The following is a 22,741-nucleotide window of genomic DNA, read 5'->3' as shown; positions in this document are numbered from 1 at the left end:
CTCTTTTTTTATATCTTACCAGCAATTTAAACTCAATTTTATATTATTTATATATGTATGTATACGTATACATATATATATGTATATATATACATACATTTATATGTATACATATACGTCTATGTGTGTGTGTCTATCTGTATGTTGTGTGTGTGTGCATGAGTGCGCGTGTTTGTGTGTGTGTGCCAATATACATATATGTATATATATATGCATGTATATATGTATAAGTATGTACGTACGAAGAATTTGTCATTCGTTTATCGTATCGTAAGTGTTACACTTTTTCGACACTAGGTATATATATATATATGGAAAAAAAGGACAGCAAAGTTCCTCCTCTCTCTCTCTCTCTCTCTCTCTCTCTCTCTCTCTCTCTCTCTCTCCCTCCCTCTCTCTCTTCCTCACTCTTTCTCTCTCTTACAACTTGCACACGTTCTAAATATATACAAACGCAATTCATAGGGATCTTTTACGATCAATGATGATCATAAATATGTCTCGTACTTTTGTGAGGTACGTAATATTTGAAAAATCTCATGTTAATTCCAATTAGTAATAAGAGTTTACTATAAGGATAATTTAGATCGCTCGAAGGTTTTCCCATTACCGAAGCATATTCTAAGATGCTTAGTGTAAGGATATATCGATAAGACGAAGAAGACGACGAGCGAGCGTTAGATCGCTAGGACTACCTTTTCTTGGCGACTTGTTTCGAAGATAATCTCTTCTTTAATCGATGATCCGACGACTTAACTGTCTTTTTTTTTGGTCTTTCGGGAGAACCGTTACAACAAGCGCAACCTTTTTTTACGTGACCACGTAAACTCGATCTCCTAGCTCTACAATCTGGCTCTGTTAATGTTATATTACCTGCCTCGTCCTCCGACAATTCGGAGGTCTTGTCGCTAGAAAGAAGTACGGAATCGTTCATGGATTCCGACGGTTTAACGCGTTTACTAAAAGTTCCTGGTTTATGATCGGCTCTGTTCAATACCACTCTTGCATTCACTTGTAACTTGTCCTTTTTTTTTAAATATGTACAACGTCGGTCGGCCGACGTGGACTTTAACGTTTGCTGTAGAGCATCGTCGAGACCGTTCGTCAATACGTTATCCTCCGTTTGGCTGCTTATAGATTCGCTAATACTGGAGTCTTCCTCGTCGCTACTCGTTCTCGTTCTTTCGGACATAGGACTTTCCCAGGAAAGATAATCCATTCTGGTTACTTTCGAGGCTATGCGCTTCTTATTCGTGTAGGTATATTTGTGCGTTGACAAAAGCGGTCCAGCGATAGGCGAGAGAGGCGAAGGTATAGTTACGTCAGCTGTACTACCACCGAGCAACGTCAAGCTCTCATCGCCCGAGCTAGCAGCTGACGTATTATTTACATTTATACTCGGCGGCAAAGATTCCGAATCAAGATCGATGTCCAATTTGATGTTAGATGGAATGCTGGATACGCTGCTCGGCGAACCTTCTTTCGAACAATTCCTCGAGCCCATCTTTAGCCGGTTAATATCCTTCGAGGAATCGTTTTCGAGCAACGGTAAATGAGTCGGGGAAAGTCTCGACATGTCGGAGTTACTGTTCGAAGCTTCTTCGTCCTGACTTAAATTTTCTAACGTGAAGCGCATATGTTTCGCAGGATTTTCCGATTGGAATTCTATCGTCTTATCTCCCTTCCTTCTTTTGCACGTATCCTTTAGACTTCTCGTACGCTGGGTCACATTCTTTCTACGTTCGTTCAATTTGAAATCAGCGACCGGACTGGCGTCCCTGCTACCGCTCGACGAGTCCAAAGGACGAAAATAGGAACTGCTGTACGATTTCATCCCCAGGGATTGACTGCAGGATGCATCTTGTGAGGAATGGTCGAAAGACGGTGAATGATTCGTATCGAACAACAAATCTGCTTCTGGAAATAAATCGCTGGTACTGGGCTCGTCAACGCCTAAATCCTCGCACTCCTCCGATAAGCTCTTTTGCAATCGGAGTTCACGCTCTATCGCGGCTGTTTTCTTTTCCATTTTTTGTTGTAACAATTCCCGATCTAACCTTTGATTTAATTGGCTCTTCATAATACTCTTATTCGAATACTGTTGAAACGGCTCTAAAGTATGGTTCATAAAATACTTCTTCGTATTCGTCTGATAAACTTGGCCACTAGCCATTTCTATTCCTTGTCCCTTATTGATTATTTGCAGAACGCTTTGTACATTGTCGGAATTATCGGTTTCCCTTGAATATACCTTCAATGGCTCGATTCCCAAAGGATTTGTCGACGTCGGCACGTACCTCCATGGTGTATCCGGAGATACCTTTCCTTCTGGCTCCCATGCCTCTTGTAATCTTGCGTTTCCATACAACAAACCGTTACCAATTTTACAAGACACGTCGACCGATTCGTTAGACTGTTGAACCGGAGATCCCTGACTGTCCGAACTACTAGGACCACCTGTCACTAAATATTGCGTTGAATTTTCGATATTCGATGAATCTTTATTGCTAGAGGCAATAGTGGACATGGAATCTGTAAACAAACAAACGAATGAATCAAGCGATAAAAAGATCCATTCCAAAAAGAAATCAATCGAATTATCAATTAATTAATTAATTATTCACGGCAATCTATTCGTTATTCATTCGTTAGAATCTTACCGATCTTTGTATTATTTTGCAACGACGTAACGATGTTGGAGCAAACAACCGAGTTCGTGGCGATTAAATTTCTAGGCACGATTTCCTGCATGCTCACAGCACCCTCCATTTTTCTCTTGACCGTTTTAGGTGAAATTATCTTGGCGTCGGATATTATGTCGGAAGAAGATTCCTTGATATCCTTTTGTTGTTGCTGACTGCCATTTATTAAAGGATCTGTCGATTGCGTAGCAAAAGCTAAAGCAATCGTTGCTGCTGTCTGAATAGATACCGATTTTTCATTATGCGTCTGATTATCCTGCGATGATTTCTTTTCAGTCGAATGAGAAATTGTTCCTGTCGGCGTCAGACACACCACGTTTTCAGTTTTCAATCCCGTGGGCGTTGTTATCTTATGCATAGAAGAGTTAAACAATCTCGTACTCTGTAAGGCCAAATTTGGATTACTCGTAATTACACTACAAATCTGTTGATTTTCTGATATCTCGTTAAGATTTCGTTGAATCAAACCAATAGTTGGATTAGTCTTATTAACCACAATAGTACTCGTCGCTGATTCCGTAGCACCTGCGGAAGCGGTTACGTCGGATTTCGACGCGTTGATATCACTTATAATATTACTTTTCTCGTTTACAGATTCCCCTGAAAATTGATTACTAGTTGCCGTTTGTGGAATAACGACAGAAGCATTTTGAACATTTTGCGTAGTATTTAACGATTGATTGCTCGATAAGGTCTGTAATGTTGGTATCTTAACTTGTTTCACTTGTGCAGGCTGAGAAATTATTTTACCAGCTTGATTTAGAAAAGATTGCAGTACCAGTGCGTTAGATACGCCGGTATTACCGGCAGCTCTGACCGTCGCTGGCACAGTAGCAAGGAACTTCGATCCACTCGATACTATCGTAAACTGTTGACCACTTTTCATTAAATTCATTGGCAAAATATAATTTGTACCTGGTACCAAAACGGCCGTACTTCCTACTTTTCCTGTTACCGAAGCAATAGCTTCGCTAACGCTGACAGAGCTAGTTTGTAAAGCTTCCTGAACGATGACAGCTCTTGGTTGACCAGTACCAGGTTCGGCAAATATGAGATTGCGCCTTTTAACGTTCAACTCGACGCCGTCGCTAGAATCGTTGGTCAGATTACGTATTTCGGCATTCGTATCGTTCGTTATGTTCGATTGTTCTTCGGTGGTCATGAAGCCTGCAGGACTATCTTGAATGTGTACGATTCCGCTGGAAGAATCTTCGCTACCCATTGTCCTCCCAAGATCATCCGTACTCGGACTTAATTCCGATGTTTGCTGTCCCGCCGGTTTTGTCTTACTCGAGCTAGATTTTTTCCTCTTCGAGGATTGACTCGGATTGGTTGGCGGATTGGATCTTCTTCTCGGGGCAGGTTTGTTATTAAGATCTGGCGAATTTCTTAACTGTTCCGCGTATTCGTCTAAAATAGCATAAATCCTTTGGGCCGTCTGTTCGTCCTCCTGCGGCTTTTGTTGAGGTTTCGGTATAGGCGAAGCCTTAGCCGTATTCGTCGCACTTGTTTTCACAGTTTTAGGAGTAGATTTCTTAACTGTCTTCGAAGAAGGCGGAGTTGGCGGTGTTTTACCAGCCGAAGGAATCGGAGCGGGCGCTGGAGTTACGCACGGGCTCGACGAACTTTGGGAAGTGACACTTAACGCCGGCGAGGCTACCGGTTGGCAATAACTTGTCACGACAACTACCGGCGTCGAATTTGATACCTTGGAAGCGCCACTTGTCGTGTTTTGATTTACATAAGCAAGCGAAACTTTTTGTGGAAAGACATCCTGTTGAAACGTAGCGTTGTTACTGTTACCGGAGAACTCATTGTTGCTACTTGATTGCGTTGGCATCAAAAGCTGTTGAGCAAGCGCGCTAACGGATACTTGTTGTTGCTGCGACTGCTGCTGTTGTGACGTTTGTTGTTGTTGTTGTTGTTGTTGTTGTTGTTGTTGCTGTTGCTGTTGTTGCTGTTGTTGTTGTTGCTGCTGCTGTTGTTGTTGTTGTTGTTGTTGCTGTTGCTGCTGCTGTTGTTGTTGTTGCTTATTCGATTGCGTTGTTGTTTGCGTTTGTACGGTAGTAGTTGTCGTAGATGATAGAGATTGATGCGATTGAGGTTGTATGGTACTCCTTTCCTTAACTTGTTCCAAAACACTTTCAAATTCTCGTAATTGTTCCAAAGTCGTCGAACTCACTTGATTCGGTACCTCTATCGGAGAACTCAATAAGTTGTCGGCTCTTACGTTTTGTTGAGTTTGTTGTTGCAATCTAGGAGTCGCAAGTACAGCCTGTATCGTACCAGTAAGATTTTGTGGTCTTAAAGGAGCAGCGGTACGAATAATATTCAATTTTACTACCGGCGTTCTACCTGTTGGCATAGAATTGGCGTGAGATATCGTTGGTATGATGTTCAACTGGCTAGGATTCGTGGTTGATATCGTAACTGGTATTTTGTGCGTATATATTACACCAGGGGAAGCGTTTTGCACGCTTTGTACAAGCTGCGTCAACGTTTGATTCGTATTTAAGTTGGTTCCCGTGTTTGTGTTAGCGCTTGAACTTTGAACGATATTCAATATTTGTCTACCAGCAGATAATTGCAGATTAGGAATGTTGGTTATTGACTGTACGTTGATACCTGTCGCCGAATTAGTCTGCTGTGTGTTAGGTACCGATGTTTGTACAGCTTTTGAAAGATTTGTTGTCTTTTGCGTAGACGTAGATTGAACAAGTGACTCTGTCGTAGTAACCGTTCCGCTACTCGTATCCGTCGATAATGTATAAATCGTTCTACCGAATGCTTGTTGAAACTTTGGCAAGCCTGTATTTTGACCTGATTGCGAGGATACCTTCACGGACGATAATCTGTCGTAGGTATTCCTATTGCTGGAGTTATTGGTTACTTCCGTGTTACGTTGCGTCTGTCGGGAAAAATTTCCAACGTTTCCCTCATCCAAGTTCTGCAAAGTAAGAACATTCCTTTGATTCGTCAGTACGTTGGGATTGACCGAAGCCAGTTGGTAAGTACCGTCGGGTTTGCAAACTATTTGTAACTGTTCCGATCCGATCGAAGAAGATGGTACGACCGTTGAAGACGGCGATGACGAGGACGATGTCGTCGTCGTAGTCGTTACAGTTGTGGTCGTTGTCGCTGCCGAACAAGGCGAGGGAGATTTTTTTGGAGACTGATGTTGACTACCACGTCGCATAGCCACCGTCGTTCTTGAAGTCGCAGTATCTGACTCGAAATGAATCGTGTTCGTTGGGGTCGTCGAAGATGTGTCCGGTGGCTGATTAGCCTCCTCGCCTATGTCGGGCAAAGCGGATGACCTTGGTGGTGGCGTTTGACCGGCTGGGCTCATCCCGACACCGCTGTCGTGACCACCGGAAGATGGCGTACCAGGTAACTGAATACTTCCAGCTACGCTTGGCGTTCTGTTCGGTCTTGGAGGTGTATTGCCGCTATTGGTAGAACCTGAATTAGGGCTCTGTGGAATGTTTCGAGATAGTTGCACAACGTTTACAGTTGATCGAACTCTCGGTGGTACCATCATATCTAAGGAATTCAAACCTGGTACATTTTTTGCTAATATATCCGAGTCTCTTACCGCCTTCGCAAGTATATCAAATTTGTTCTTACCCAAATTAGATTTAACGGAGCTTAAATCTCGACTATCTACGGTACCTACTAAATCAGTTTTACTTGAATTATTGCCAGTACAGTTCTTTTGTTTTTGAAACGTAGTCATTACGTTCTTGTTAGGTGAGAAGGGCATGGTCTTCTGTATATTAATCAGTTCGCTAGTGATATCACCGGTACTAAGCCGCTGTTGCTTTTTCGAACGAACTAATTTCCTATCAATTTCATCCGCTCTGGTTAAAACGATCTTTGGACTTAAATTCAACGTACTCAGCATCGGCGCAAATTTGGCTACGCTACTGGACTCTTCGTTTAACTTATTGTCTTTGCTTTTATTAAGCAAATTTTTTTGTAATATCTGCGCTATCCTCGTCGGCTTTTTTGCATTTTGTGGCCTAAACATTCGCAAAGATTTCAATACCGCAGGATCGCTTCTTCTTTCAGTTATTATTAATGGCGCTGCTGCCGTATAAGTAGACCCTTTGATCGTTTCTCGTTTGCTTTCATCCATATCAGCGGAAAATAGAGTTATTATGTCGTTGGTACTCACGTCGGAACTACTTGCGTCCTCGTGAGAAGAAGTATGCCTGACGTTTTCGTTAACCAACATGTGAAAATGCGAAACAGAGTCGACGGTTAATTTCGATGGCTTGACTCGCTTCTTACTGATTTCCTTATTAGAAGATTTGCTAGATTTCTTTTTGGTTTCTAATCTACAACCGTCACTACCGAGACTATCGGTTTGGCTATCTTGCGTGTTACTATCCGAGTCGGAGACAGAGCTAGCACGATTCCTAAAATGTTTTGGTTTACGTTCCGTGCTGTCATAATCGCTTTCGGAGGATTCAAGCCTATGAACTTTGCGTTGCCTTCCTGTCCTTCGAACGCGCAATACACTTCCACTGTCCGAATCCGTAGTAGTCGTATCGTCCAAACTTCGCCTCGTCGAAGATCTTTTGTAGCCTCCTGCTGGTTGGAAACTACCAAATTGTTCCGAACCATCGGACGGCAAATCGACCCACTGTTCGTAGCCCTTTTCAATACCAAAAAATACATCCTTCGTGTCATCTTCCGACGGCCAATCTTTGAACTGCGAGTAGTCAATATTGAGATACTTCAACTCCTTGTTCGTATTCCGCATCTCTTCCGCATTTTCTAAATACCTCTCGCACAAATTGTTCAATTCTTTCCAATCTAATACCCAACTAAGCATGTGATACCTCGGACTGCTGAGAACTACCGACAAATCGTCGCATAACTGCGGCGAAAGCCCAAGTTTCTCAGCATCAAGAACTTGATTTGGTACAGACTTCTCGTCGTAATTCGCCGATCCCGTAACAGCGTCTCCCTTTATCAAGATCAAAGCGTCCAACGTCCTTTCCACGTTCTCCGCAGTGGTGCATGCCTCGGGGGATTTGCTATTTGGTGTTTCGTCGCCGGTGAATTCGCCGCAATTGAAACAGAGCTCTCCCAATGGGCCATCGCTAGTGGAATTTCTCTTCGAATGTAAAAGACACTTATCGTTGAGCGGCACGCTATCGTTACTTTTCCGCGAAGCCGTCAACATACTTTTCAACAGTTGATCCGTACGCTCGAAGGTTTTTGATACTTGGCCGTTCTGAAAATCTATGGCCTTTTTCGTCACTGCAGTTGGTGCTGCGATCGTCATTATCGTACTCGTCAAGGACGACGAAGCTATGGTCGCGACTAATGATGAGGAAGAATATGTTGTGGGAATGGAACTGGACGTAGAGGTAGAAGTAATACTTGTGACGGCGGTGGTATTGGTGGTGATGGTGTTGCCGTTGGTGGTAGCGGTGGAGGACGACGACGATAAGGATTCTAGGATGCTACCATTGCGTGATATCGAAATTCCGCCCCTTTCCGAGACAGTCTTTTCACTTTTTGTTATCGACGCAGTCGAACGATCGTTCGCCGACGTATTTGGAAGTTTCTCATTTTCAACGACATCGTTCAACGAACCATCATCTTGCTTCGTTTTTCCACAGGCTATTGCAATATCCTTTATCCTGTCGTAACAAGCTCTGGTAGGATGCAAAGAAAATGCCGTTAGGACGCATTCTCTCGCTATACCGATATTGCTACCAACTACGTCAGCCAATTTGAGAAATTGTGTGCTCAAACGTTTGGCCGTTTCTCGTACTTTCTCTTTGTCCGATTTTGCCTTTTGACTCTCCAACTCGTTCATATCAGTCGTTAACGCCCTTATATACAACTCGATTACCAATGGTTTTATACTGTCGCCAAACTGCAATAAAAAATTTGTAAGGTTTACTTTTATAACTACTAACGTCGTGATTATTGGAGAATTACTTGTTTTCGCTTATGGTAGTAAAATTAAACAAGCTAAAAATAATAAAGTGTCCTTGTTCTTCTTCAAATCTGATTAACGGATAAAATTGACGGTAAAAATGAATCGGTGATCCTATCGTTAAGTATTGTACTCACATGCTTGATAAGTACAGCACAGAATATATATATGTGCTGAGCACTTTCGGCGGGTTCTATTAATTTTCTAATCATCCCAGGTAAGGTCGGCGTAATATCTTTCAATTTCGAATGTAACAATGCCCAGGAATTAAAAATTTGTTCCAAAATATTCGCACCGGTTTCTGATACCGGCCGTACCATCCCGGCGGTTACAAGATACTGAGCTACCAATTCCGCAGCTTTTATAGAATTTCTCCATACACGGGCTGTTCCATATTTAGTTGGTCTTTCTCCGCTAAGTCTCTGTACTAATTCGAGTCCATCATTAAGGTCCATTAATTTTAGCTGAAACGAATAATTTTATAGTTATCAACCTCGATAATAATACTCTCTTATTAATTAATAGTAAGAATAAAGAGTATATTTAACGAATGAAAATGAAATGAAAATGAACAAAAAGAAATAGAAATAGAAAGGGACTAATTTGAATATTGATTTTTATATATTCATTTAATTAATTTAATTAATATTATAATAAAATATCTCGCGGATATATCAGTTATACTCACTTGAGCGAAAATATCTTGCGTGCGTTTCAATTTGTACAGGAGGACAATATATACGTCAATCATGTAATGAATGTGATGGGAATCTGAAAGCGATCTTAATCGGTCGCTTCTTCTAAGGGAGCGTATACACGCTGCGGCGAGGTTCACCGCTATGTCCTCGCAGCGGTCCTCGCAAAGTATTTTCAGTCTCATCGTCAGCAACTCGCCCTTTTCCGAACAGCAAAATTCTAAAAAATAGAAAGAGAGATGGAAAAGAAAGAAAGAGATAGCTTTTAATTTAATTTCTCTTTTGAAACTTTTCTCTACTATGAGTGACTATAGTTGTTCAATATAAAAAACATTTACTAAAATAACCAAAATATGAATTGGTCTATACGTATATCGATGTTTTATTCATAACATATTACTCGTTGGCCTGATATTCCTCCTTTCTATTTATTACAATGATTTTAATTTTTATTAGCAAAGAAATTTTTCATGGGCGTACGTAGTAAACATCAAAGAGACTATCCGTGTGAAAAATAAACACTTATGGGAAAGAGTCCCGGTTTAGCAATGGCGTTCTGTTGTGGACTATTCTACCGTAACGAAAAGATTAAACGAAGAAAAGATGTTTCAAAACGAGTTAATGACTTGATCTTTTATGATCGATGAATCTTTCATTCGTGAAGGGAGAAGAAAAATATAAATAAATAAAAATAGAAACGAAACGAAACGAAACGAAAGAAAGAAACAAACAAAGAAACAAAGAAACAAAGAAAGAAAGAAAGAAAGAAAGAAAGTAAAAAGAAAGAAAGAAAGAAAGAAAGAAAGAAAGAAAGAAAGAAAGAAAGAAAGAAAGAAAGAAAGAGCGTTACCTTCTTCATGTTCGGAATCCGGTTGTCCGTTAAGTATGCTGTCGAGAGCAGGATGCGTCCATGGATTGTGCACTAGAGCTATCAAGGCGGTACACCTGAGTGCAGCGGGGTGTTGCACCAGGTGAGACGCGCACCTCTGTAATGTTACGCTGAGGTGCGTCTTCGTGGCGGGTGACAACTTTGGCCACTCCCCGCGCAATACCAGTTTTAATGTATGTCTATAAAAAAAATATATATATACATGTAGGTACATGGCTATATGATCTATGAAAACATTTCGATAAAATAATGACGGACGAATCGACGTAAAAATAACGTTATTTTTTTTAATATTTAACTCACTTGTGAGCCCATTCTATGAGAGACTGGGTGGCCTCTGGCGTTGCCCCAGGAATGAAATTGGTGACATGCTCCCAGGCAGACAAAAGTGCATTCACCTTGTCGCCGTACTTCTTTTTGCTGTCACTCAATGTCGCTTCAAGCCCCTGAAAATTGACGAGGTCATGTAATAATTCGCTTGATCAAAGACACCAAACGAAGAAAAACAATAATAAGAAGAAGAGGAAGAAGAGCACGAAGAAGAAGAAGAAGAAGAAGAAGAAGAAAAAGAAGAAATTTTAAGAATATCCCCAATAAAGATTATATCATAAAGAAACATTTAGTTATCGACTTTATATCTTCTATGTCTTATCTTTTTATATTTGCTTCAAATAATCGAATAGATATTTACTGTTATTCAATAACGAGCCAAGCAGCACGATTTTCGTGTCGAGCGAGCGAGTACTTCTGTCTAAGATAACTTCAAAGAAACGTTCTCTCGGCAATGATGTTTACGAAAGATACGTATAGCTTCGTTGAGTATTAAATAATATCGTTAAATGTCCGCTATTAGTTCATTAATTAATTAAAAGAAAGAAGAAGTAGAAGAAGTAGAAATAGAAATAGAAGAAGTAGAAGAAGCAGAAGAAGAAATAGAAGAACTACAAGAAGAAGCGAAAGAAGGAGAATAAGTGATGAATGAAATACACAAGCACACAACGTCAAACGAATTTTTCTTGCAAAAAATCAATCAATATTTATAACTCATCAATTTAATTACATTTATAAAGGGACAAAGAAATGAGCTTGTTGAATGAGCTTTTCAAATTTCGAGAAAATCGAAACAAAAATCGTTTTCTCGTTCGTTCGTCCGTTCGTTCGTTCATTAAGGACAATACATCGCGATGATAATTCTCGGGTGTAACGATTAATTACACGCTAAGGAAATTAATCCTTTCGAAGTTAGCTAATACAACGTCGATAGTCGAAAATGTGGTTTGCGCGTGAGGGAACAACGTGTATGCCGATTCGATCGAACCAAACCAAACTAAACCAACCCCCGCCCCTCCCTTTCCCTACCCTTCACCCTTTCCCTTTCCCCTTTCCTTCACCTCCTCTCCCCTACGCTTTTCGCGCTTCGACCGCAAATATCGGTGAAACGAGATGAATTTCGTGCTTGGACTCACCGCTTTACATTCATTGGCTAAATACCAATTCGTATTTTCCCTTGATTCTTTCATAAAAAAAAAGGTATAGAATATCTATCTTTATCGCTTTTTCTTTCTCTCTCCCTCACCCTCTTTCTTTCTCTCTTAACATCCGAATTAACTCACGCGCTGATTGGATTCAGAAAGTTAACGAATATTACGTAAAGTAAAGTCATCAAGGTAGATATAATTGTACATAGTTAACGAATTCTCTTTAATCTCTAATTGGCAACTGCATAGTATGTATTTTTAAACGTTTCACGAGATGTTAAATCTACGAAAAAATTAAATAGAGAAAGAAAGAAAGAGAGAGAAAGAAAGAGAGAGAGAGAGAGAAAGAGAGAGAACCATGTATGTGTAATTGGCCAATGACTTAGTTTCCCCATTTAATCCAATAATGCGAGTAGTTTTGTTCCACTATATTTATATATAATGTTCCTAACCATCCATGTGTGTCTTTCGTCCTACCATTACGTCCAATGCTTTTAAAGCTTGTTGCAGAATTAATGTTGTAAATGTGTAACGAAAAGAGGACGATATTAATCCCTTCTGTTTCACCCCTTCCTCAGTCTAACCCAATTCACCCCAACTCATCCCAATCATCCTCGAAATTTCTAATAAAATTTTTAATTGTTTTCTTCGATAAATGTTTTCCAATATTTTATTACAGAATTGAAAATAATTATTTATTATTATATATTATTGTAACTAATAATTTCGAAAACTCGTTGTTTGTGATATAGAGAACAATTAATATGCTTTTTTCTTTTCTTAATATTTACATATTTCCTTTCTCTCTCTCTCTCTCTCTCTCTCTCTCTCTCTCTCTCTCTCTCTCTCTCTCTCTCTCTCTATCTTTTTCTCATTATAACGCAGTAGAACATTATTTTGGCATTTCTCCAAGGAACAGGCATCTCTCCAGAGAGATCGAATGCGAAATTAACTTGCGTGACGGAAAACAAAGAAGGAACAACGAAATATATATATATATATATTTCTTTTTCTTTTTTTGCGCATTTACTACAAACATATGCATGTAAGATTTCTTATATTCCGCATAGAAAAGGCTCCTACGATGAAATCCGTCTGAAGGATTACTTTGTCATTTTTTCTCGTAATAAAAGTCGTCACTCTGTTATACAACAGAGTTGATATATCTATATTATATAGATCTGTTTCACATTTATATTACCAAGACAATTGAAATGACAAATGAATTTCCATGATCGATTAGAATGTTATTTGTCTTATCTCATTACTTTCCAGAAAAAAATTATAAAAAATTAAAAAATAATTAACAATTTATCTAGATAAAAATCTATAGAAATCTATGAAAAGAATATGTATAAAATTTAAATTTATAAATATACGATATAAATAATAAAATATTATCTTTTTCCCTTTTTATAAAAATGAAATGTTACGATAAAATAATAAAAATATTTTATATATGAATTTATAAAATTTCTAACAAATTAATTGTAATAAATTTTAAAACAAAAATGCAAATGTTAGAAATAAACATTATTTGATCCTAGTAATACGCGTTTAACACAGAACAATCTTCCTTTTATTTATGTAGAACTCTCATCATTCAGGAAAATTGTCAAAGTTTAGAAAAAGTAATTTAAAAGTTCGTGACGTCTGTATCTTCTCGACGATAATATTAAAACGTCTTAATTATGATTTATTTTCTCTCTCTCTCTCTCTCTCTCTCTCTCTCTCTCTCTCTCTTTCTCTCTATCGACGATCGTAAATATTCTGACGAAACTTCCAATATTATCCAATAGAAAATGTTCCATGTGAAAAATAAAAAAGAAAAAGAAACGAAAATAAAAAAAAAACAAACAAGTAGGAAGGACATGTTTTATCATAGTTTCGAGAAAATCGCGAATATGCTTGAATCAACGACCGAGTTGGTTTATGCAATGGGAGTTCCATTCGTACACACAATCCATCACGCAAACGTTATATCTGGCATAGAAGTTGTAGAAGAAGGACAACGACCGAATCACGATGTGTACGAAGAAGAAGAAGGAAGGAAGGAAGAAAAGAAGGAAGGAAGGGAAGGAGAGAGGGAGGAAGAGAGGGAGAAAAGAAGGAAAGAAGGAAGGAGGCACGCCGGAAGTGAAATAAGAAAAGTTAACTATTTTGTTTGGCTATTAAACGAAAAAATCGTAAGATGAAGGATCGGATCTTACCGAGAGGAAATTTGTGAATCTGTAAAGAATATAGATACATACATACATATGTATAAAAAAAAAGATAATAAAGACAAACGCAAAAGAAAGAAAGAAAGAAAGAAAGAAAGAAAGAAAGAAAGAAAGAAAGAAAGAAAGAAAGAAAGAAAGAAAGAAAGAAAAGAAAAATAAATTAATGAACGAAGAAATAAATGGCAAGAAGATATTGAACCTGTGTCCTCACCACGCACGACTTTTGTATGTGCGAAGACATTCAGAGCTGTGTCGATCTAAACGTCTCGTACACTCTGGCAGAGGTGGTAGTATACGAAGAATCGAAGAAGAGGTCGCGTATTATCGTGTATGATTTAATAAGAACTTTCAAAAGGGTTGATGGTAAAGGACAGAATGACGGATGTTAGTGTCCGTCTTCCTTTTCATAGATGTTTCCTTGATGATGACGATGAGGACGACGAAGATGTAATACTATTGCCGTTAGTAATGGTGTTCTTGATAACACCGGATATTGATATGATGGTTATGGCGGCTATGGTGGTGGCGGTGGTGGTGGTGGAGATGCTGGTGGCGACGATGGTGGTGGTGGTGGTGGTGTTAACGAGAGCTTTCTGCTCCTGGAGGACATCAGCGACTTCTCTTTTCTCTTTTCCTTTCACTTTTTCTCTGCTTTTCTTTCTCTCCCCCCCGCCCCCTCTCTTTTTCTCTTTCTGTCGATTTTTACATTGGACGATCTGTTTTTTATTGCCTCTTTTCTTTTTGTGTTACCTTTTCTTTCTCTCTCTCTTTCTCCTGCTCTTTCTTCTGGTTCCCCTCCCCTACCCCACCACCCACCACAAGTCACCCGTCCTGCCCTTCCCTACGAAACACCCTCGGATACACGTTCCACTTCCTATCTTTCTCTTTCTTTCTCTCTCTCTCTTTCTTTTTTGATTCTAGTCTGCAGTTGCTTCAGATGGGTCAGCACAACACCTCTCCGGGGCCGCAATCGCTAAGCCGAGAAGAAGCGAAGAGGAACGCTGCGACACTACGAATCGACCACCGACGATGGCGACTGCTACGCCTTTACCATCTGCAACCGACAATAATTTCGACATATGAACTTCTCTTTGATTTCTTTTTCTTTTTTACGCGAGGGTGCTTCGTTTCATCGTCAACCTCGCACTTGTTTCCTCGTTTCTTACGAGAATCTCTTCGGATCTTTTTTCGACATTTTTTCGAAGAAGAAGAACAAGAAATAAAAAATAAAGAAATTAAAAGAAACAAAATGAACGATGTATATAAACTGGATTATTCGATCGGTCAAGATCGTCGTTATTTTAAAAAATAATTGTTATTTACCCTGATTTTCTTCTTTTTTTAAATAACACGCTGCGTGACATTTAAATTCACCTTGTGTTTTCTCGTTTGTCGCGAGACCCCACCATCTTTGATAGCTTGAACGATTTGATTTTCTAATCTACACGCGTGAATGGAATTTTCATTATTGATATTAACACATTATTGACGGGATACGTGAATCGGCGTCTTCCGTTTCATGACTATCGCCATTAAACAAAAAAACGCTAATAGTAGCGTCATCATTAATCGTGGAGTTTAGTTTAAAAGAGGATGCTATAGACAATATTGAAGAAATGAGATTTTTATTAATTCTAATATCTTTTGGTGTCGTTAAATTATAACTTTACGTGAACAAAATTTTTTTCTACTTAAGTAAAATATTTGTTAATATGCGAACAGTTTTTCTTAAAATTTATTTTTTATTTTTATTTTTATTTTGTGTATGTTTTCTTTTTAATTCAATTCAAATTTAAGCATACAAAAAAGCATGTTCCCAGAAATAGATACACTATCATATTAATAAAACAATTATCAGTCTTAATAATGAAGTTTCTATTGAAATATTACTTTTAATAAAACTACAGTAACAACTTTCTTGCACTGATTCCCTCAATTGCACTAATTCATTTTTAATAAAAGATTTCGTTTAATAAAATATTTACATCATTTTGAATAGATGTATGCATATTTTCCCAAATAGGTGCGGGAATTGAAGAAAAATACATTTCACAATATACCGTCAACAATGTATTAATTATGAGATTCAAGCAATGAGAAATGTAAAACGTGATTAATATTTGATGGATAGTTCTATTGATTCCTTTTTTTTAACCGTTATTATTTTCACTTCAATTTTAAATGCAATGAGTTAAGTATGAGAATCAAACGACGAGAAATGTAAAACATAATTAATGTATTTTGATGGATAGTTTTATTTATATTTATTTATTTTTTTTCAGATAGATATTACTTTGATTTCAATCCGAAATACTTTTCTGAATGTTTCGTTTCGAGTTATTTGTATAAAAAGTAACGAGAATACCAGACAATAACAATAATACAAACTAATATTAATAATAATGAAAATAAAAATAATAATAATAATAATAGTAATAATAATATAATGAAGTTATTCTTAGCTACATGGTCAATACCAATCTCCATTTAAATATCTTTTTTCTTTCGGTTTCGTAATAGAATTGACATATACGTCATCATTCTAATTGGCTGTCAGAATTGGTAGAACGGAATTTCAAAGTTCAAACTTTTAGCTCAATGAATTCCATGCAGATAATCCTTAATTTGGCTCATGGTATAACCAAGCTGATCTATTTTTATACGTTTGAAAGGGATAAGCGCGTTTATCGAATAAAAATAAAAGAAAGAAAAAAGACACAAACAAATAAATAAACAAACAAACAAAAAACCAACGATAATATATAAAGATTTACGTAAAATTTCCGTTCTTTCCACTCACTCGGTTTAAAATAAGAACGCGATATTTTTAATCGATATCAAGCTTAAAACGCAATATTTATTAAATCCATTTTCTCAATTTTTAGATATATACCTTACGTATCTATATATTTACATTTTTAATCGCGTTAAAGGATATCCCCGCGTTAAAGAAGTAATCCGAGAGACAAAATCGATTGTAATAATAGGAAAATATAACTAACTTTATTTTTTTTAACCGTGATAATAATTAAAGATAGCTTAACGAGTCTTATCGACTTATTTCCAACATTATAAATATGTGTTAACTTCGTTAATATATATAATCTTTAGACATACATGTTTTATAAAATAAATTTTTAAAGATATATCTGTTCAATAAAATATATATCTCTTTTTGTTTAGATATAAAATATACAAATGTATATATATATATATATATATATATATATATATATATATATATATATATAAATCATCGAAGTCATCAATTAGTCAAATGAACCATTATTTATATATTTAAATAAAAACACGTTTTGTATAAAAGACATATCAATATCGACGATACTATAAACCGAATGCATATAATACAGTATTTTTATATTTTATTTTGATTATTATATTATATTGATCTTTTAGCAATAATTCGATTATTATCTTTTTCGAAATGATAACAAAAATAGAAATGAAGTTTTAATGTTCCCATAAAAATCGTGAACTGTATTATATCGCCTACTCGAACATCCACCTACTATACGCGTATATATAAAAAAAATGTAGAAAAGAAAAGAAGAGAAGAGAAAAGCAATAGAAAGAAAAGAAAAGAGGAAAAGAAGAAAAGAACAAAACAAAATAAAATACGAAATAAGAGAGTAAAAGCAAGACGATACAAAAATAAGGAAAAGTATCAGATTGAGAATTTATTTAGAAAGTATAAATCCTATATTCTTCTTAGTAAATAAAAAGATACGCGTACATAAACATATTCTTCGATCGATCGTTCGTTTCTTCAACGAAAAGTAGAATATTCATATGGAAGTATAACTAACGACGCTATTCAGTTCCAATAAAATAAGGTCTCTTTACTTTTTCCTTCTTCTTTTCCTTTCGTTCCTTCTTTTCCTTCCGTTTTTTATTCCCGTTCCTTTCCTTTTCCTTCTTCTTCTTTTTTTTTATATTATTCCTATATGTATCAACTGTTTCAATGAGCGTGTAACTTTTCAATCGCTTAACGAAACATCTCTTTCTACTTTCCAAGGATATTTAATGCGATATACGATCGTCCTCGACGTTTTTAACCTTTTCAAGCTCGAAGAAGAAGCTTCGGGTTGTCTTTCGTATTTCAATTTAGTCGAGTAGATTTCACAAGGTAGTTGATACACACACATATATATATGTTCGTGTGTATATGTGTATCCGTATACGATAAAACGTCTCGTTGATTTCCTTTTACATAAGATTAATCAGTCATTTCCTTTTCTCTCTCTCTCTCTCTCTCTCTCTCTCTCTCTCTGTTTTTTTTACGAGCAATTTTCTCGTATCTGAAAAATGGCAATTATTCTCGTCGCCATTTTACAAAATGAAAGCAAATCTCTCTCTCTCTTTCTCTTCCCTCTCCCTATTTTCTGTCCTCTCTTAACAGCTTATATATCGATTTTGATTTGTAGTATTCTTTTTGTTTACACTGAATATATACATGATCATGTATATAGGTTCATTACGTATACATCGTGCGTAGGATTCACACCTTACATACATATGTATGTATATACGTATGAATAAATATTTTCTTCCTGCTTCGAGAGGCGATCAGAAGAACGTGATCGAGAATAAGAAGGTGGAAAGTGATTCACGACACGTTTGTTACACGCGATTATCTTCGATTATCTTTGAAATCATTTCATAAATGATCGTTTTCAAGTGTATGTAATAAAAAAGAATTATTTAAATGTTTCCCTATATGAAGTTATACGTTCATTATAATTTATAAGTTTATATAAATCCATTATAAATAAGTTTTATCTATATATGTATAGATAAATAATCTGTATATATATTTCTAAATAATCTGTATACATATTTCTAAATATATATATATATATATTACGTACTATCACAATAACAAATATATACTATCACAAATATTATATATACACATATACATATATGCATGCTGTCACATAATTTATGATACTTTACATTTGCCACACATACATATATATACTCATATATGCATGCTGTGTCACGTTTTTAAATTTCGTATGAATAACATTCTTCTACGAATAAACGTGTACATACACATACATACATACATACATACATACACACACACACATACAAACACAAAACGATACTCAAATGAGTGGCTCATATAATGTCGAGTTCCAATTCTCGATAAATATCGAAACGGTCGCTGCAGTTGCATTTCCGTTGCCAAGAGTATCGTTGCTTCAAAACATTCCTTTTTTTTCTTGTATCGTAAAATATATTTATATTGAACTTACGATCAAATATATATACATATAAACACGTATATATCCGTTGACAGCCCGCACAGTTCAATTTTTTCCGTGCAAATTGAACAACACAGTTCGACCATTGAGTACAAATTCAAGCGAAGAGCTAACTTCCCACTCTCGTATTATTTTCGTCCGGCAATATTCTATGCTGTAAATTTAAAAGTTAAATGCGTGAATAGAATACATACATTTCTGCGATTCTATTTTATAAAATAATATAAAATAAAAGAAAATAAAATAAAAAATAAAATAATAAAAAGAGAATTAGATGTAATAGTTGAAAAACAAAAGCTCTGTATGTCATCATCTCACAATAGAATGCGCAAGCTTAACATATGTACTTTTCTTTGTTTCTTATAACATAATTATTTTTGTAACAAAAAAAAAACTATTTCAAGATATTATATTATTAAAAACGAAAATTAATGCTTATGTATATACATGTCTATATACAAATATAATACGTAGATACATTTTTGGTAAAATATTTCCTAACGAGATAAAATGAACTCTCTGGATATATAATTTTTTTACAACGATTCGAAAACAAAGAAGTCTTTTAAAGGGATTTATCGCTTTTTTCCTCGTTTCGACAAAGGACCACTTGTTGCTGTGTCGCAATCGATAATCTTAACCTGGTATTAATTAACGTCGAATCATTGAAACATTTTGACGACTCTAGTTTCTCTTTCTTTATTTTTCTTTATTTTAATTTTGTTGTTTTCATTTCGTTCGTCGATTTTATGTCGGACATTTGATTGATACTTTTTTCTCCTGTGGAAGATTTTATGTGTACGAATTAACAGAATAAAGTGAACTTTTTGTAACGTGATTTAACTTACTATATACGTATATACTATGATATACCTATGCTGTATACATAATATTTTACTATTTATATAATATTATTATATTAATATATTATACTATACTATTATAGTAATTTATATTAAAAGTTTCACATTACATAGTTTGTATTATTAGACAGAAGGAAAAATTAGGTCATAAAGAATTAAAAAATTTAAAGAATATTTTATCTTCATCATAATAAAAATATTGATAGTGTACTCAATACTATATAGTTTTTATAGATACTAATATAAATATATGTACTTCTTTTTATGTTAACATAAGACGAGGCAAAACTAACAGCAGGAAAACGTTTCTTTCGTTCTCTCTCTCTCTCTCTCTCTCTCTCTCTCTCTCTCTCTCTCTCTCCCTCCCTCCCTCCCTCCCTCCCTCCCTCCCTCCCTCCCTCCCTCCCTCCCTCTCGTTCAAACAAGTTTGAAAACGAGACCGAAGGTGCATTTAACCCCATAGTATCAAAGCACCCTTCTTCTCACCCTTCTCCCGAGATTAGACGATCGTGGCCGGTAATGAGCTTTCTAGGCTCCAAGACTAAACGCATTATTCGAGAACTTAAGCCTCGCAAGCACTACGTTTTCTTACATCGATTCCTTTCCATCGAAGGTATTTGTTAGAAACCTTCTATCGTTTTCTCGAAGCAGGAAGAATTTCATCGAACACAAATTGAGCTTCGACCGTTTAATATATCTTTGTTGAACGTGAACAAAAAAAGAGGAGAAAAGAAATCAATTATCAAAAAGAAAAAAAGAAAAGAAAAATGAGAAACCAATGAAAAAATGATATTTGCAATTCCTCTTGTATTTCCTTCCGTCTTCTCCCCTTTTAACAATCAAAATTAATCGAATTTATCTACAACTTTTATTTCCTTTTATTTTGCAATCAAATTCATAACATCGATGCATTTCTTACGAGCACTAAACGAACAAACGATCGTACTATTTGTCGTAGTTTTACGACAAATAAAGTCGGTTGATCTCTAGAGAGATCGTAGAACAAAAAATCTTCGCTTTCGATCTTAAAAGAGAGTAAAATAAAAAAGAGAGAATAAAAAATAAAAAAGACAGTTTTTGTAGGAAATAATCATTGCATAATATTTTCTAAAATACAACATACTACTACTGTTTATATACATATAGGTATATGAACAATACTATTGTTTCTTATTTAAAATTAAAGAAATTAAATTTGATTCAACTCTATTTCTAATTTAAAGTAAAAAATAAATAGTTTTAATTGAAAAAAACTGCAATCGTTAAAACACGATATTTTCTAAAATACAATTTACTGCATTTATTAAACAACAATGTGTTTCTAATTTTTTTTCGACATCGGAAAAAAATAATCGTTGTATTTATAATCGGAAGAAACAAAAAAAAGAGAGAGAGAGAGAGAGAAAGAGGAAAAAAGAAAAAAAAAGTACGTCTTATCGGCTATACTCCATAACTTTTTCTTTTCCTTGCTACGACAGCTTATTTTTCTAACAGTCTAATCATCACCTTTTGCATATTTAGATTCAACTAATCTCTCGCATTGAATATTCATAAAGGACGAGTTTTCAAAGAGTATTTATGCAGTTTTTTCTTTTTTGTCTATTTTTCTTTTTAATTTACTGTTAAAAATCTCTTTTATAGGTATTAGAAACGATTCTCAATTCTAATATCACAAATATCGTGGTTTGAAAGTGTTTTTTCCTTTTTTCTTTTTTGAAACGTGGATCACTTTCAAGCTCGATAATCTCTCTCGAGAAACATTCATAAGTATCGTATAACCGAAAGTACCACGTGAGTGAGTTTTTTTGTGAGTAGGTCAAGGCGATAAGGACCGGTTATATTTATATCGTAAGCCTAGGTCAAGGTCAATGAGAGATAATGAACTGTAAGATCACACTCCTACGATATATGTATATTTATGAACATTATACTTTCCTTTTTAGTATTGTGTTCGTGTGTGTTATACATATTTATAGCATATATATATATATATATATATATATATATAGTGTATTACACGCGCGCGCATTCACATATACGAAGACGGAAAGTAAAAATGTTTTCAAAATGAACCTTAGACGATGCTATCTGTTTTCTGTCGGAAATAAACGTTAACATAATAAATTTATTATTTCGTTTCCCATATTCTTTCTACATCTCTCCCCTTTTTAAAAAGAAATCATTTCAAAACTTTACACGAAGTGACGGAAAAAGATAAGAAAACATGTTCTTGTTTTTGTTTTGTATTATTATCGATGTTAATATTTTGGAATATTGGGTTCATGTTACTGCACAAAAATTCGATAAATATTATTTTAAAGGAGTTTTGACAAAATATTCAAGTTAAATAAATTTTAATTTCATTTAGTGGAATCCTGCAAATGCTCTGCTCACAGTTTCGTTTCAAATTCGTATCAAATTTTCACATGAAATAATATCCCAATTTTTCTATGGTTTTGAAGTATGTATCTTATAACATGGTTTTCATCATGTAACGTAAAATGCATTCGTCTAAATAGTATTCTTCATAATTTCTCATAAGACCGTTAATATTAATTACTAACCGCGTTATAAAAGGTTTGCATGTATACAGGTACGTAGAGAAATAGAAACATAAATAGACAGATAAATAGAAACAGAGA

At 35.7% G+C, this 22,741-nt stretch overlaps 1 protein-coding gene across 3 annotated transcripts in view; it reads right to left on the bottom strand.

Annotated features, from left to right (window-relative positions):
- Positions 1 to 22,741, bottom strand: part of LOC127066323 (serine-rich adhesin for platelets-like) — a 45,747-nt gene that overhangs the window by 5,296 nt on the left and 17,710 nt on the right. The window contains exons 1-7 of one of the 3 annotated variants that reach the window (XM_050999887.1): positions 14,145 to 14,743; positions 10,549 to 10,691; positions 10,207 to 10,424; positions 9,350 to 9,576; positions 8,799 to 9,125; positions 2,661 to 8,598; positions 1 to 2,532 (exon numbers count right to left, since the gene is read on the bottom strand). The exon at positions 1 to 2,532 is cut by the window's left edge and continues 5,296 nt beyond it. In XM_050999887.1, the coding sequence (XP_050855844.1) occupies positions 692 to 2,532; positions 2,661 to 8,598; positions 8,799 to 9,125; positions 9,350 to 9,576; positions 10,207 to 10,424; positions 10,549 to 10,691; positions 14,145 to 14,186 (8,736 nt within the window). In that variant the 5' untranslated portion in view covers positions 14,187 to 14,743 and the 3' untranslated portion in view covers positions 1 to 691. Of the gene's footprint in view, positions 2,533 to 2,660; positions 8,599 to 8,798; positions 9,126 to 9,349; positions 9,577 to 10,206; positions 10,425 to 10,548; positions 10,692 to 14,144; positions 14,744 to 22,741 lie in introns of those variants that run through there. The other 2 variants (XM_050999888.1, XM_050999886.1) reach the window with 2 other exon arrangements.

The sequence above is a fragment of the Vespula vulgaris genome, chromosome 9, assembly GCF_905475345.1.
Source record: "Vespula vulgaris chromosome 9, iyVesVulg1.1, whole genome shotgun sequence".
NCBI lineage: Eukaryota > Metazoa > Arthropoda > Insecta > Hymenoptera > Vespidae > Vespula > Vespula vulgaris.
Note: the sequence above shows the minus strand (reverse complement) of the source record. Positions and strands in the feature narration are given on the sequence as shown.